The sequence below is a fragment of the Leptopilina boulardi genome, unplaced genomic scaffold (assembly GCF_019393585.1).
Source record: "Leptopilina boulardi isolate dan_hultmark-lab unplaced genomic scaffold, ZJU_Lbou_2.1 LbouV2_392, whole genome shotgun sequence".
NCBI lineage: Eukaryota > Metazoa > Arthropoda > Insecta > Hymenoptera > Figitidae > Leptopilina > Leptopilina boulardi.
In genome coordinates this window covers 2126073-2143416 of record NW_026137965.1, presented here as the reverse complement: position 1 = coordinate 2143416, position 17344 = coordinate 2126073, and the positions used below count along the sequence as shown (strand labels likewise).

General features: G+C 24.0%; 2 protein-coding genes and 1 long non-coding RNA gene across 4 annotated transcripts in view; 1 reads left to right on the top strand and 2 right to left on the bottom strand.

Moving 5' to 3' along the window:
• LOC127288619 (WD repeat-containing protein 47) overlaps positions 1-17344 on the top strand; it is a 101053-nt gene that overhangs the window by 12547 nt on the left and 71162 nt on the right. For both annotated transcript variants that reach the window (XM_051316186.1, XM_051316185.1), the window contains exons 2-3: positions 15628-16327; positions 16397-17006. In XM_051316186.1, the coding sequence (XP_051172143.1) occupies positions 15647-16327; positions 16397-17006 (1291 nt within the window). In that variant the 5' untranslated portion in view covers positions 15628-15646. The remainder of the gene's footprint in view (positions 1-15627; positions 16328-16396; positions 17007-17344) is intronic.
• Positions 6041-6831, bottom strand: LOC127288624 (uncharacterized). The gene is made up of 2 exons (XR_007844064.1): positions 6572-6831; positions 6041-6319 (listed from the first exon to the last, which is right to left on the bottom strand). It is a non-coding gene; the product is annotated as an uncharacterized LOC127288624 (long non-coding RNA).
• Positions 10780-13412, bottom strand: LOC127288620 (putative mediator of RNA polymerase II transcription subunit 26). The gene is made up of 5 exons (XM_051316192.1): positions 13361-13412; positions 12692-13066; positions 12393-12510; positions 11959-12197; positions 10780-11829 (listed from the first exon to the last, which is right to left on the bottom strand). Exons 1-5 carry the CDS (start codon positions 13382-13384, stop codon positions 11113-11115), a joined length of 1473 nt encoding a protein of 490 aa, XP_051172149.1. The 5' UTR covers positions 13385-13412; the 3' UTR covers positions 10780-11112.

The following is a 17344-nucleotide window of genomic DNA, read 5'->3' as shown; positions in this document are numbered from 1 at the left end:
ATACTTATCGTGGCGAAGTAGCTTTTAATTAATTTAATTTAACGTTTTGTATATGTAGTTGCTACATTATTATCAAGATTTAAAAACGGATTTAAAGAATTAAATACCAAATATTTTGTAGTTTTCAAAGCATTGTCCTCTAACATCATGCATAATATGATTATTTCCGTTAATATTAATAATAATATTTCTTAGGAAAAAAATTTAAAACTATTATTTTCTTTGTGGTGATTCCAAAAACAATTTCATACTCATCGATTTTGTTTTTGCAAATCCTTTTTCTCATTTTTTATATAGTGTCTTTTTGAAATTTCTTAGGACAGGTATAAAAAGAAATAGTAGCTTAGTTGTAGAATATGTTACGTTTAATTATTAACAGCTCTCAGTCCGGAACGAACGTTGCTCTAAATTAGTTATGTGGCTATATTCACTGTTTATGACCTGAATTTATTTCCGATCTAATCTTGTGTTTTCATTTTTATATAAACGAAAAAAAAGACCCTATTAATTTGATAGTTTTTTTCTTATGCACATTTATTATATAATGAATCATGTGAGGATTTTGATTAATACGAAGTTCGCTGTTAACTCAATGTGTTAGCTAACTAATAATGATATATCCACTAGAAAAAATAGTAACTATTGAATTAAGAAAACCTTGTTTGTATTTGCTATTTTCTTGATCGAAACAAATTTTACTAGTTTGAAATAAATTTTCTTGAATTAAGAAAATTAGTGGATCAAATATGGATATATCGGACTCTAGGAAATTGTGTAAATAAATAAAAAAAATAAATAAGTAAATGATTTTCTTGAAATAATGCTACTTTTTTCAGTGAAGTGTAAAAATTATTAAAAATTACTTAATCTTTTTTTTTTAACATAATTTTTTGTTTGTATTCTAATATTTTTCTCCCTTGAAAAGTGAAAACATGTTTCATTGATAGTAAAATTTGAAGGTCTGATGAAAACTAGTACAAATTTTTTTTTAATTATATTCGCAAAGAGTTCTCCTTTAATTTTGGAATACATAAGGATATCTTTATTTTCAGTCAGTAAGACTATAAATTGTAATTATAACCCATTACATCTGGGTTATAACCCAGTTTATAAAATTCAGACTTGAGAAACTTGTTTTAACTTTCAAATGCGATCGCGTTTTATTGTTTTATATCATATGTTAGAATTTTCTATTATAGAAAAACTGATATATTTATTGTCACATATTCTTTTGAAGAATCATCAGATTCCTCTTTTTCTTCTTTTTTTTTGTTATATATAAATTACCTTTTTATTAAAATCGTGTATTCTCAAAAATAAGGCACGAATTTCCCATACAAATTAATTATTAGAATTTTCTTTGTAGAGAATTTTATTAGATACATAGGTAATTATTTTTAAACTTTTCATTTTTTAAATTTCTTTTTAAACGAATTTTTACTTAACAACATTTTTAGGTGATGAATTTTTAATTGACTTAATTTTTATTTTATAGAATTCCTGTTTATCCAACTTATTTTATAAAATTCTAATTTAATCGATGATTAATTTAAGCAGAATTAAGAAAATAATAACAAAATTTTGATTCAGAATTTTAAATAACATAATTTCAAATTTACCGGATCTTCATTTTTCTGAATTTACAGTTTTAGAAATTGTTATTTCAAAGAATTGTTAAAATTTTCCAATTTTCATTTGACCAAAATTGAAAATGACCAAACAATCATAAACAAAAAGATTTTAGCGCAATTTTTAATATTGGTCAATTAGAAATTATCGAGAAAATTATATTCAATTTTATAATTCGCGCCAGAATTCTTTTATTGGTTCTGTTTGTTCGGTCAAATAAAAATTCGGTGAAATGAAGATTCGGTGTATTCGAGTTTTTGGTATTTAAAAATTAAAATAACCTAAAATTGAATGAGAATTTTGCTAAATTAATATTTGATTAGATTAGAATTTTTTAAATAAAAAATTGGGTAAACTGAAATTCTGTAAAATAAAAATTCGGCACCAGAAAATTTTAAGTAAAATTTAAAAAAAAAAAAAATCTATCAAATGTTAATATTGAAAAATGAAAATTTGTCTAAAACATAATTATAATTAATAAAATTCTTTAAATTGAAAATTCTAATGATTTTCTAAGGGAAATTCGCCCAGATTCAAACATTGGTAATTTAAATCATTATAGTGTTTATATAATCGTATAGAATAATTTCTGCATTTTCTTATATTCAAAATATTATTTACACGCGGCGGAAGTGTCTCTTGCATAGGAAAGATTTATTGAGACAACCGCAAGAAGGTATATATACAAGGCCAAGATAGGGTCATGACATGTATCAGGGTTAAGATCTTGTACGAGAAAGATAATTCAAGGATAATGACAAGATTATCTTTCTATAAAAATCATTTATTTTTTTCCAAATAATCCTATTTCAAATGTGAAAGAAAATTTCTATACAGTTATATTAGGGAAATTGTGTATCTTCAATATAGAAATTACTTTTTATAATGGAAATTCAAATATTTTATTTACTGTTATTTAATAGCACAATATTTTTTGTAGACGAGAAATTATTTTCTAATGCGAAAATCTCTGGATCCACGTGTGAGATCTAGTACGCATGTTTTAAAATATCCCTTCCTTTTTATGTTAGGTTGACGATCATATTCGGCGGTTAGTGTGTCGTTTGACGTTACACAGGGTGAAAAGTTTCCGCAGCTTCCGTTTTTGGAAAACATATGTGCAATGTGTTTCTCTTTTAAATAGAATCCATTTACGGCAAATGAATGTCGGCCAAGTATAAACTCGTCAAGATTAGGAAGAAAAGAGCGTAAATACATTATTGTTACAGTGAAATATGTTTCTAAAGTTCGTAGTGTTTTTTTATTTTATTTAGTTGTTGAAATTACCATCCAAGCTACAAGATTTCAAATAATTAATAATTATTAATAATTTCCATTAATTGTTTCCAATTCAGAAAGTATTGCAAATAAAAAAAATTTTTTATTTGAATTTTTGTTTAAATCTGAATTTGATTCGAATGTTAAAAATAATAATGCAGTTAATTAAAACAAAGTTATTGAGAAATATTATTATACATATATTAATTTAATTATTTTGACAATTTGAGTGATATTTTGCTCTAATATCTCTCAGTTGATTTTTAATTAATTTTTTAATGGAAATGAATTTATTTTTAAACGTCAATAATTTGTCTCATGTAGCATAAAAGTTGAAAATTCGTTTAACTCACATTTTATTGTCAGTCGCTTCAATGTGCAGACTTTTCTATTTATAAACAAAAATTATTGATCGTTTAGACATTTCGGCAAAAAATATCTCGCAAAATTCGCAAATGTTTTTTACATTCAGATTTTGCTTCATCAAAATTTTTAGTTATACAAAATTTAATTTTTTTAGAATTTTTTTTGTTGAATTAAATTCAACTTAAAAATAACAAATGAATAATAATAGAATAATTATTTGGAATCTTTTTTTCGTTATTTTTTTTTTCGAATTAATTTCTGTTTTTATGATTATGATTTTTTTTTAAATTCGTGGTGAAGAGGGCATTGCATGTTGTGCAATTTTGTATGAAGAAAGAGCACGAACTGACTGACAATATAAGTGAGATTCTCTACTTCAATGAAAGGAAACGAGAGTGCAATTTGTGGGCATCCCCCTATATATATTGTATAAAACATGGTTCATCCCTCCCCCCCCCGTGTTATTGTCATTATTATTCGTCTGTTAAGAGGTTGTGGCTTCTCTCTACTCGCGGAGATGATACCGCACCACAATATGCGTCTAGCCACGATTGTTATGGGGTAGATTAAAGGAAGATTAAACACGCGCTCGTGCTCACTGCTCGCACAATTTCCATATCAAATATATTACAACTGGCGAACATGAGAAACAGGTTTTTTTCCGCCTCCTTAACTCGTTCTTGAAAATTTCTTTTCTTTACATAATACCGTTTTTTTTTAATTTAAAAAAAAATGTTATCAATTCATGCGACCGTGACTTATAATATACTTATTTGTATTTTTAAAAACTTTTTATAGAGATGATTTTATCAATTAAAAGCTCATTTTTGATTAAATAATTAACTTTGTGATATGCTGATGAAATGCATATATTGTGACGCTCCACGATCTTAGCTGCTAATAAATTTTAGGTTATGTTTGTTTTTTTCATCACACACGAACAAATTTGCTTATTTTCTGAAGCTGTAGAGCAAGTAGAAAGTGGCGTTTAGTAACCCGAGAGAGAAAAAAAATGTTCGCGCCTGCGCGTATGCCACTTAATTTCACTTTCCTCCCTAGGGACAGGGAAGAAAAAACTTTTTTCCCTATGAAACAGGTGGTGTTCAATAACAAGTGGCGCCATCTGACAGAGTACGTGACTAACCCTTTCATCAACTTGTCAACTGCAGCTATGTTCAGGTCATTTTGATCAGTAGTCATCAGCCATTTTGTCGTTGTATGTTCTCAGTATACAAAAAAGTGTAAAATTATGGGTAAAAATAGTGAAATTCTGGCCTATCTAATCAAAGGAGCAAATATTGCAATTGCATAAAATCATTCTAATTACTTTATTCTTTTGAGCACGTAGATTTGTTTCGGGGGGCTTCGTTCCCTGACCCCTCCAACTATATGGCAACCTATCATAGGCTTTTACAAAATATTAAATTTCAATTCGAATACAATCAATAGAAGTAATTTTATTCTTATGAGAGTATTTTTTTTCTTTCGGGGGGCTTCGCTCCCGAACCCCCCCCCCCCCTCTCCACGCCTACACTTTGGATAGTCCCTCAGTAGTTTTTTAATATAAATATACCAATTTTATAATTTTTTTACCATTTCTTTAATTGATGGAATACCCACCCCTTGTTAACTTGACTCGTTAATAGAACAACTTTCTTCCCTTGTCACACAATATACTATTTAAAGTGATACAACAAAAAGTAATTAACTCTTAATACAAACCACTGATGTTTAAGTTTTCATTAGATTCAAAATATTCAATAAAAAAACTAATTTTGACTTTACTTAAATAAATAAACGTATCCTCCAGAAACTGGTCATTTTTGAGGGAGAATTTTTGTTAAGTAAAGAATTGAATTGAAATTTAATTTCTTTTATCAATTTCTATTTATTGGTATTTATACTTGAAGTGATCACTAAATTATTTTAATAGCAGAAGACTTTTACTGATAAAGTACTTTCAGCCTTTTCATCTGTCAAAATAAAACCGGAAACTAACCTCAATTAGTGATCCAGACACGTAACATAAAGGGGTACTGAAATATTTATCTTCTAAAATGTATTACACAGACCTGCGAAATTTCACTTTACTTCGGTTACGAAAAAAAGGAGAAGTAATTTGCAGATTACGAATTTAATCTCCAAAATGGTCCATCACGTCAGAATTTTTTTGTAATATTAACTTAAATGGACAAAAATTGCTATTTTGGCCATTTTTATGAATTTTTTGTGGCTAACAAATTTTTTTATTTTTCGAAATTGTGCTGTATTTAAGTTTTAAAACCCATTTTAGTAAATTGTCTTACGATTTTTTAAAAATATTATGTAGATTTTAATTTTTTTCATTTAGGAAAATAATTTATTTTATTTATTTATTATTTTACTTTTATAAAACTATGAAGTATGAGGTATATATAAGAGGGGCAATAATAAAATATTAACACAATTTTCAACAAAATCACATATAATCATTATTCTTATATTGTAAATTAATTGCAAAAAAAAACTGTTCAAACAATTTCTTATATGATTTTTTGTAATTCAAGTAATTTTAATATTTTTTATAGATACTTGACTAAATGATAGAAATTAAAATCTACTTTTTTTAGGAAAATCGTGAAACAATTTACAAAAATAGTTTTTAAAACTGAAATAGTATACAGGATATTTCGGAAAATGAAAAAAAAAATTAAAAACCACAAAAATGGCCAAAATATACATTTTTTGTCCATATATTGAAAATTATTATAATAATTTTATACACCAATTTTATATTATGAAATTTTTTAATAATTATTTATACATTTTAATTCAAATTATCAGTTGGAAAAAAAAAATTGTATTTGTCAGTTGATAGAAAATATTGATATGTACAAATTTTTTTATCAATAATTTTTAAGTTTAAGAAAAAGCCTTTAAAGAAATAATTAATTGCATTTCCATTTCGTTGTAGGCGAGATTTCCTATTTTATAAAAAAAAAAAAAATTGTAACAGCTTTTATCACATAATTTGCGTCTTCCAGGCAATTGTCCTTCTTTTGCACATCTGAAAATTGATTACGTGGTTGAATAAACCATATGGTTATTTACAGGAATAATGTATTATTTCAGAATTTCACAAAATTTGAATTTATTTATAGAAATTTTGTTTTTTGAGCATTTATTTTTTTTATATGAAAAAATTTGTTATATGAGAGAAACTATAAAAAATTATTTTCTTTTTGTTAAAGTCGTTTTTTAATTAATTTTATAATTTAACCGTTATTATAAAATTAATTATAACAAATTTTTTACTCACCAGCCATAATTTTTGTAATGGCCGCAAAATAAAAGTTTGAATACACCACACTGCTAAACTCATATTTAAAAAAAAAAATAAATAAATTTACATTGATGAAAATGATTACTTATGTTACAATTTTTCTCTTAAGAGTTACATTATCTTTTTTAATAAAAAAGGTGTTGGTAATTTTTTTTTTTTTTTGCAATCACGTTGATATTTTTGAGAAATTAATTTTGCGAGCTTAGTCAACTGTCACAAAGTTTACATTGCTTGTACCAGTGACATTGAAGGAAAATAAAAAGTGGTGGGGACTTGCGGTGTTGGCAGTTGACCTATATATTCTTAAGCAATTATTTACATATTATTATTTATCTCTTTATCTTTTGATTAAGTTTTACAAAAATTGTTCTTTAGTTAATAAATATTTAGTATATTTATTTTTTTAATTAATTATTATGTGTAAAAAAATTTGCCTATATATAATATATTTAATAATATTTGTGTCGCGTTTTTCCTGAAAATATGCTACTTGTAATACACATAAGAATACTTTTTTGTATACGAGGTACAAGTTGCATAATTTAAGGGGTGGAATTTTAAATTTCTAGTTTTTCTTGTTCAAATATATAATAAAATAACGAAAAATATGGTTTTGAGATAGGAAATAGAAAAAATATATTCTTTTTGTGAAAAAGCTGTTACAAAATAAAGATTAGAACAGTTGGTCATCGTCGAGAGAACAAACGTGTCTGTCGGTCGTGTAAACTTGCCTCGTTAATCTTAATCATTCGTGGAGACGCATCTATCTAATTGTCCATTTTTTTTTTGTTTTTTAGTATTTACTTTGATTCTGAATGATTTTTGTCTTCTAAATTTCTGTATTTATACACTGAAAAAAAATTTATTTGATTCAAATACTCGATTACTTAACTATTATCAAATAAATATTTATATTTGATTGATTAATTAATTTATTTATTTATTATTATTTGAGGTCAATTAAATGGTATTTATTTCAAATACAATTTATTTCATCCAAATAAAAATTATTAGGTTCAAATAAATATTTATTTGATAATAGTCAAGTAATCGAGTATTTGAATTAAATAAATTTTTTTTATTTTTATTTAATAACATATTAGCTATTTTATAATTAATTCTGTTTATCCAATATTGTTAAATTGAATTAAATAAAAAATAATTACATTTATTGGTGGAAAATTGATAATTGAAGTTCTTTTTATTAACTTTATCGAATTGTTTCTGCCATTCTAAATCTCTATAATCAGGAAAAATGTTAGACACTAATTGGAGGATAGTTTATTGTGATTGCTCGTTTCTGTTCAAAGATAAATGGACCAATTTGATCTAAATTACTAAAGTCGAACAAATATTTAGAAAGTTTTTTTTCTAATTTAATTTCTTAAATTTTTATTTTAAAATTATTTAAATTTGAAAAATTTAATTCTTAATAAATTATTCGTAAAATTCTCTGACATGATAAAAAGATTTTATTCAAGTTTTTGTATTATTGGCTTGATAAAAAGAGTTTTCTTAAAAAAATTTTATTACTTATAGAAATTTTGTTGAAAAATATTTTTGAAAAAATAAATTTGCATTTTATTAATAGAAAAAACATTAGTAATATTGCATTCAAGTTATTATTATTATTATTATTATTGTGTATTACTATTATTAAAGGGAAAAGTTTATTGAGATGACAGGTGATAAGATACATCTGTCTCGGTGCAAAAAAAAAAAAGAAAAAAATCAATGAATTTCCATCTCCTCGTGCAAACAGACCGCGAATACCATGACTGACGGCAAAGCTCCGGGTCAAAGTACCTTTACTTGAATACTTCTCTTGTTTTAAGATAATTATTCTATGTTTGCACTTTGCGAGAAAAAAAAACGTAAAAATATTTTTAAAAGTAATTTAAAAAAAAATTTTAACTACTTTTTTTACGAAACCAATATTATAAACATCTAATGTGAGATTTATTCCCAAAAAAGTAGAAAAGAGAGCAAAGAGAAAATCGATCGCTTTATAGCTATCCTCTCTTGAATTTATGCTTTCTACTTTAAAACTTTAGGAGCTCTTTGTTTCCACATATATATATATGTATATCTGTATAAGACTTTCATGTGAGATAAAAATGAGATGAAAGCTTTTCAACAATCATTATTCTCTTGTGCGAATTATAGAATTTTTTAAAGTTCCATTTTTTTTAGTGCAAAAAAATTTTTGAATAGAGAAATTTTTTTAATTCAAAATTTTATAAATTTCAAAGTTTTTTAAATTCCTTTTTTATTTTTTGCTGATGTAATATATTGAATTTCTGAGATAGTTTCTGATTAGGAAGCTGTGTATAAGAAATGTCAAAGTATTAAAACCCAACCCTTGCCTCCAGTTAAACACATCCGGCTGCTAGATTGATGTCTAGCTAATTATACCTGGACCTTAATGGGTGTTCAGAATCAACAGACCAAGATAATATAATAAACGTCGCGTAACGACTTAGTTTTGTTTCGCAACTTCCGTAGTTTGTTTAAATATATACATACATTTATTTATATTCAATATATATTGAATCCTTTTAATTTATCATTGAATGATCAATAAATAATTTCAAGCAAAAGAAATATATAATCTAAAGGAAAATACAATTTCAAAAAAAAAATACATATATATGGGTACATAATGTGGGCTGAAACCGTTAATGTCTAATTTTAAACGAAAAAAAAACTTTCTACAACAATTGACAATACATAATACTATATATAATTTTAATGTACCAGCATGTTTTATTGATTTTGCGATATTTAATTCTTATATACTTTTCAACTGGATTTTAAAATGTATTTTTCATGATGGACTTTCATAAAACTTTTACTGTTTTATATTTAAATTTATACGTTTTTAAAGTTTATAAACATCGAATAGAAAATTTTGATTTAAATAATTGGATAATATTAGATATAAATATTTTACATGAACCGAATAATTTTCAGTTGAATCAAAATTAACTGTATTTGAAACAATTGTTCTTGTATTTAAATAAAAAATAACATTTAGATTCAAATGAATGAAAAATTTAGTTACTATTTTTTTCATAAATTATAAAATAATTTTTTTTTTTGTATCCAAAAATAAATTAATAATTTATTAAATATTCAATGTAATTTTTTTTCTCATTGCTGTAGTAATTTTCGAAAAATTTAAAAAACTAAATAATTTCGTTCAATTAATAAAAAAAAAGAATTATAATAATAATGATAATTTATGCTTAATTATTTTTGTCAGATATTAATAATTATAAAATTAGTCAAATGTATGGAAACAAAATCTTCGTTTTATTCCGTTAATTTTGATGATTTATTAACAATAATAAAAAATTTATTTACATTTATAATTTATTAACAAATATTTGAATTTGCAAAATTTAGAAACTCTTTTAGAAATGAAATTGATTCATTTTGTATTCTAGTGCATTGTGGAATATGCATCAAGTAGCAGTAAAAAGAAATAAAACTTCAGTCATTGAATTAATTAAACTCTGCAATAAAAAAATTTTCTATTCTTTTTTTTTTAAAAGATAATTTTATTGTTACTCATTGTATGAAATTTACAATCTTAAAGAGAGTATGATTTATTGCTTAAATATAACTAAATACTAATTAATACACTGAAAAAAAATTTATTTGATTCATAATAATCATTTACTTGATTTTTATCAAATAAATATTTATTTGTGTCAAATAATTATTATTTGAGTCAATTAAATGGTATTTGTTTCAAATAAAAAAATTATTGATTCAAATAAAATTTATTTAATTGAAATAAAAATTATTTGGTTCAAAATAAATATTTATTTGATAATAGTCAAGTAATCAAGTATTTGAATCAAATAAATTTTTTTTTTCATTGTATAAAAATATGTTAAAATATTTATATTAATAATTAATAAAAAAAAATTTAATATAAATATTCATATATTTATTTATTTTTAATAATAGTATTGTTGAGGATTATAATATTATTATTATTAATAAAAATTGAATCGTTAATTAATGTTTGTAAGGTAGAAATATAAAATTCACATGTATTTGTCATGAAAAATTAGAGGTTATAATTAATGGTAAATTAAAATTATTATCTATAATCAAATTGAAATTAATATCTAAATAAACAATAAATTAGCAAATGGACGGAGTATGATAAGATTCACTTTTTTTTAAATTGTAATTTAAAAGTGATTTAGAAATTCTTTACCATGAGAATAAATAATCATTATTCCATCAGGCAAATATAGTAATTAATAAATAATTTGAGTAATATTTATCATTAAAATTACAATAGTAAAAAGTTATTATAAACAATCAAATTGTTATATAATAAGGAAAAATTTATGAGGAATAATATATTATAAAACTTAAAAAGAATTAAATCTATATCTATCAATAATAAAGAGTTTTCGATTTACACATTTTTATCACATAATTATAATAATATAAATTTAAAAAAATAATTTTAAAAATTAAATTCCTCTTTCACTCTACGTGAAATAATTTTTAAAATTTGTATTCAACACTTTAAATTTATAATTATTTGGATTAATTACCATTCTACGTTGCACGTTATTGTTGTTCGTAAATGGAAAATTTGAATTTTGCTCTCCAGATTTTTGTACATTATTGCTGGTAGAAGATGGAGAATCATAATTTCGAAATACCGGTTGACCATTGTTGTTCGTAGATTGTTGTGAATTGAAATTTTGATATTCCAATTGTCTGTTATTATTATTATTAAATAATGGAGGATTAAAATTTCGGCCATCGACTTGTCCATTGTTAAATGGTAAATTAAAATTTTGTCCAGGTGGAATATTGAAATTTCGATTGTTTAGAGGTTGTGGAAAATTGTTGTTGTTGTTGTTGTTGTTATTTAAAGGTGGAAAATTTCGAATATCGGATAATCCATTATTGTTATTATTATTATTATTAACAGGTGGTTGAAAATTAAAATTTCGAAATTGAGAATTATAATTTTGATTTTCCGGTTGTCCATAATTATTATTTACATAGGGTTGTCCATTATTATTCATATATAATGAATTATAATTTCTCGCATTTTCTGATTGCGTTAATCCTGGTCCTCCATTTTTTAATACATAATTGAAAAATGCTCCCAACGAATCGAAATTATTTCTTGTTGTTGCATAATTATTTACCAAATTTGGATTGTTTATAAGATTTTGTAATGATTGACCGTTCTGTAATTTAAATTAATTAATATTATTTTTTTATCGATATTAATTTTTGTTATTATTTTTTTTTTACTTTTTTTTTATATTGATAAAAATAAATTTGAAATAAATAGGTGAAAATATTGTAATTCTTACCAATTGTGGTAAAACGTTTTGCACAAAATTACTGATTTCTCCATTAGCAACAGAAAGAATTCCATATGGTAGATATGTTTTTATAATTTTTTCCACCTCTTCAGCGTATTGGGTAAAATTGAAATTTTTCACACCACCTGGAATTTTGTTTATAAAAGTGTTGACCAAGTCCCTTGCCATTTGTTGTAAAACTTCTTGGGAGAATACAATGTCAAAAGTCTTTTTATTTTTTTGAAAATCTGAAAATAGAAAATTATTTTTTTTACGCTAACTATAAACAAAATGAAAATTATTTTTTTTGTTATACAACAAATTATTCCAAAAATTGAATTTTTTTTCACTATTCAAAAAGATAATGTTTATAAATAATTTATGGAAGAAAAAATGTTTTTTAACAATAATTATATTATTAATTTTTTTTTTTTATTATTTACCTGGATTGTCATTAGTGTTCCGAATAATAACTTTGTGTAAATCATCGACTTTAGAATCATTTATTAAGGGCGCGTTCGGGGAAACAAATATGCTCCCACTATCGGTGACGGATTCTGTCTGGCGAAAATTAAATTATAGAAAAATAATACATAATGATATAAATATATAATTTAAATATATATAATTATACTTCTATAAATATATTTATTAATTTTATATTTATTTCAACAGAGTTGAATTATTTTTATTTATTATTATTATTATTAATTAATAAGTAAAAAAAAACATTTTCGCTCACCTGATTAGAATTAGTAAATTCATTAATAATTTTTGGTTCATTTATACCAGATTGTGTATAAATCTGTGGTGGTTGATTTTGAATTTCATTTTCTTGATTTGGAACTTGAATTTCCTGAATATTTTTTCTATTTTCAGTAAGAAATAATTCTGGAATTATTGCTTCCTTTGGTGGTGTATTCGGTATTAATTGTTGATATAGTTGTTGTTGCTGTTGTTGATTTGTATCAATAAAACACATTTCACAAGGTTGATTCAATGAATTAATTTTATTATGATTAACTGGAAGTGGCTGTGTTAAAATGTAATAATATCCCGGTTGAATAAATTCATCTCCCCTCACAAAATTTAACGATAAAATTATCGTTAAAGGAATCTGCAAATAATTAACTTAAATTAATTAAAAAATTATTTAACGAGATTCTATATAATAATGAAAAATTATTATTATTATTATTCAGTTAAAATAATATCCATCATTATACGCGTTTATTATATATTTCCATGAAATTATTCAATTTTACCTTCTATCAAGTGTTCTATTTTATTTATTATATAATTTAAAAAATTTAACAGTATTAGAAATTAATTATTTTTTTTTGTGATATGAATTATAGGATAAATTATATTTGTCCTTTTTTTTATTATAAAAAAAAAGAAAAATTATTACCAGTAAATATTGCTTAAACTTCATAGTTGTTAATTGAATGAGAATAAAGTGTGAACTGATTCAAATATTAAGAATGAATTACTTTTCAGGTTACTAAAAAATGCTGACGATAGATCCTCACAGACTTTGAAATTTTATCAATTTAGCAAATTTTATTCCCTTACAATGTAATATATAAAGTGTGATGAAACTTGTAATGAAATCTACAAGTGGAATTGTTTTAAGCAATGTTTTAAATTTTTTTATTATTATTATTATTTTAATTAACCAGTTCATTTTGTTATAGATAGTAAATGTTTTATAAACGTCTATAAAAATAATAAGAAACCAGTTAATAATTACATGTAAAATTTTAGAATATTTTTATGTTTCTTCATAATTTATAATGTTTATTTTGTAGATTATAATTTTTATTTTATCCTTTATTTAAAATTTGTGTTAAATTTATTTTTATATAAGCCAAAAATTCTGAACGTACAAATGAACAAAATATTTTCTTTAATTTATAAATTATTAAAAATTATAATATCAATGTAAAATATAACAGTAAATTAAACAAATTTAATATTAAATTCATAACTTCTTTTTAGATATTTAAAACAATATTTTGTAATAAAATTCGTACTTAAAGAAGATGCGAAAAAAGTTTCGTACGTTTATAATTTAAAAAAAAATTTTTTTTAAGATATTTATAGTTTTTTAAAACATTTTTATATACACTGAAAAAAAATTTATTTGATTGAAATACTTGATTATTTGACTATTATCAAATAAATATTTACTTGAACCAAATAATTTTGAAAATTGAAATTTTTATTTTGAATTAATAATTTTTGTATTCGAAACAAATACCATTAAATTGACTCAAATAATAATTATTTGACACAAATAAATATTTATTTAATAATAATCAAGTAACCGATTATTTGAATCAAATAAATTTTTTTTTTCAATGTAGATTTTTAAAAATTATTTTTTTTTATACAGTTAATATTTATAATTTTTTAAATAAATTTCCTTTTTTATTATTATTAAAGTTTATTTATTTGTAATTGAAAAAAATATAATTTTTTGTTGTTGTTATAATCATTAAAATAAGGAAAAAGGACTTTTAATGCAACAGTTTATGTTTAATTTCCTTTAATAAAGTTTATGAGTCTAGTTTTTAGACGTTAATATTGAGACTCCTTCACACTAGATTCAGGTGCAATGAACTTTTATTCAAATGTACTTCACCCTTTGGCAGGATAAAAAAAAAAAATTAAAAAAAATGTCTTAATACATTTACGGGTAAAAAAAAATTTTCTTTTCGCAAAAAATTACTTTCATTTTTTAAGTGTATTTAAAAACGATAATTAAAATAATTTGGATATTTAAAATTTAATAATTAAGTAATTAATTAAAGCAATAAAAAATATAAAAAATACCAAAAATATACATATTTTCACAAAAGCAAAAAAACAAACAAACGTGTTAACTATGCGTTCTTAAATTTTTCTCATTCAGCAAAATATCGTTTTACACTGTTCAGAATGTTGAAAATGTGTTTGATTATTGTAAAATCTTGTAGTTAATTGTAATAAAATTCCGTCAAACATTTTTTTTTAATATTTTAATTCTTATGTTATAATACATAACAATAATAACAAAATAATAAATTTAATATTTATTATTATTATTATTATTATTATTCTGATTAATATTACTATTATTATTTAATAAATAATAATAAAATTACATTCAAATTTTTAATTTTTCATGACGAAAGCTCCAAAATTTAAAAAAATGTTATATAAAATTTTTATCATTATACAATAAATTGCTCTATGAGGGAGGGAAACATAGAAATTGTTCGAATATGGAAATTTCTTAGTTGATATTCTGTTCAGATATACTTGGTGAATAAAGTTTATGTCAATTGGAATAGTAGTAGACGTTCAATCAAGCTTTAAATGTCCTGTTATTTACTTCAAATTACTGACATGAAGAATTTGTCAAAAAAAAAATCTGAAATCCTATGTTTTTAGTTCAAAAAATATTTTATTATTTTTTATTTATTTATTCTTATTTTTATTATTTTATTATTATTTTCTTAATTTTTTCTTAATATTAAAATTATTCTTATAGGAAATTTAATTTCAGTTGCATTTTAAAAGTGAGATTTTCCTTTTTATTTTACAAAAATAAATTTTATATATTGAAAAAAAAGATCAATTCCCGATTAATGTGAATATGAATATATATATTAATGGAATTTTCTGTTTCAGGTTGCGTATTCGGTACGTGATGCCGGCAGCGCATCTAACGCTGCGTGAGGAGGACGTGGTGCGACTTACATTGGAGTTCTTGCATGGACGAGACCTTCACATATCCCAATTATCCTTGGAACGTGAGACTGGAGTGATAAATGGCCAGTACAGCGATGATGTTCTGTTTCTTCGTCAACTTATTCTCGATGGTCAGTGGGATGATGTATTGGAGTTCATTCAACCATTGGAAGCGTTACCTGATTTTGATATGAGAAAATTTACTTATTCAATATTGAGACATAAATACGTTGAATTATTATGCATTAAATCAGAGGCAAATGTAATAATCACTGGTACTAATGGAAGTGTTGATAATGCTGTTGAGGAAGTTGTCAAAGTACTCAGCGATTTGGAAAAAGTTGCACCAACAAAAGATGAATACAGTAGTTTATGTTTACTATTAACATTACCACGTCTCACCGATCATTTACAATATAAAGACTGGAATCCAAGTAATGCACGAGTTCAATGCTTTCGTGAGGTGCATCCACTTGTTGAGAAATTTTTACCTGGCGATCGAAAAAGTTCTGATCCATTACATCCGGTGACGTCGGCAAAAAATGATAGACTTATTCAATTGATTATTAAGGGAATTCTTTATGAATCGTGTGTTAATTATTGTCAGGCGAAAGCTACTGGATCCAAAGAAAGTGAACAGGTAGGAGATAAATATTTTTTTATTGTTTTAAAATATACAAAATTTTGAAATATTTTTTTTCATTTTTAGATTGAAATGAGTTTCTCGAGGCTATTGGATGGCTCAGTGGGATTTAGCGATTCGGATCTTAGTTTATTGTCATGGTTGCAGAGTATTCCATCGGAGACGTTTGCCGTTCCATTTGCTCAACGAACATTAAATGTTGATGTTGAGCGGTTAGAGAGACCTTCGTTAGAGACTTCGTGGACTGAACATATGTTAATTACGCCAATTAAACCAAAAACTTTTCCTCATAGTGCAATGCCCTTTACAAGGCCAAGATCAGCGGCTGATATGATGTCAAGGAGTTTAGTTCCAGCATTGGAGGCTGGTTTGATGGGACCAAGAAGCCCTGGTCCAAGGAGTACAATGATTCCATCGGCTGCATTAATGGCATTATCGACAGGTGATATTAATCCAATGTCAAGATCATCATTTGCCAGCTTTCATCTCACTGGATTTAAAAATAATAAATTAATGAACACAAGTGTTGATCGTTTATTTGAAAATGAGGGCGATGTCTTTCTTAGTTCGAGTTATGCGGAATTTCAACAATTACCCTCAATTCAAGAGGCGATTAATTCAACGCAACCCAAAGCGACACAACTCAAAGCACGAGCCAGTTCCAAAAGTCCCGATGGTGAGTGTTAAATGTTTAGATATATTAAAAATATATTTTCAGCGTTGTCATAAGTTAGAAAAATGTGAGGGAATTTAAAAGCAATGAGCTGGAAGAATGTTATAAATCTATTTTTACTATTGTAAGATTCAGCGACACTTAAAAACATTGAATTCCAATTGAATTTATTTTTTCTACCTTGAAAATATTTAAATCACTTTGAATTTTGAAACCAAACTTTGAATTATTTAAATTTTATAAAATAATATTTCTGATTTCCATAACAAATCAACACATTTTTTTTACAATTATTAACAAACAAAATATATCAAAATAATTGAATTTTTTGAAGATTAACA

Excerpts from the sequence above, each read along its gene's own strand:
- LOC127288620 (XM_051316192.1), bottom strand. The coding sequence starts at position 13,384 with ATGAAGTTTAAGCAATATTTACTG. Across the intron at positions 13,067-13,360 it reads AGTTTAAGCAATATTTACTG|ATTCCTTTAACGATAATTTT; the intron begins GTAATAATTTTT and ends AATTATTTGCAG. Across the intron at positions 11,830-11,958 it reads AAAACGTTTTACCACAATTG|AACGGTCAATCATTACAAAA; the intron begins GTAAGAATTACA and ends TTTAAATTACAG.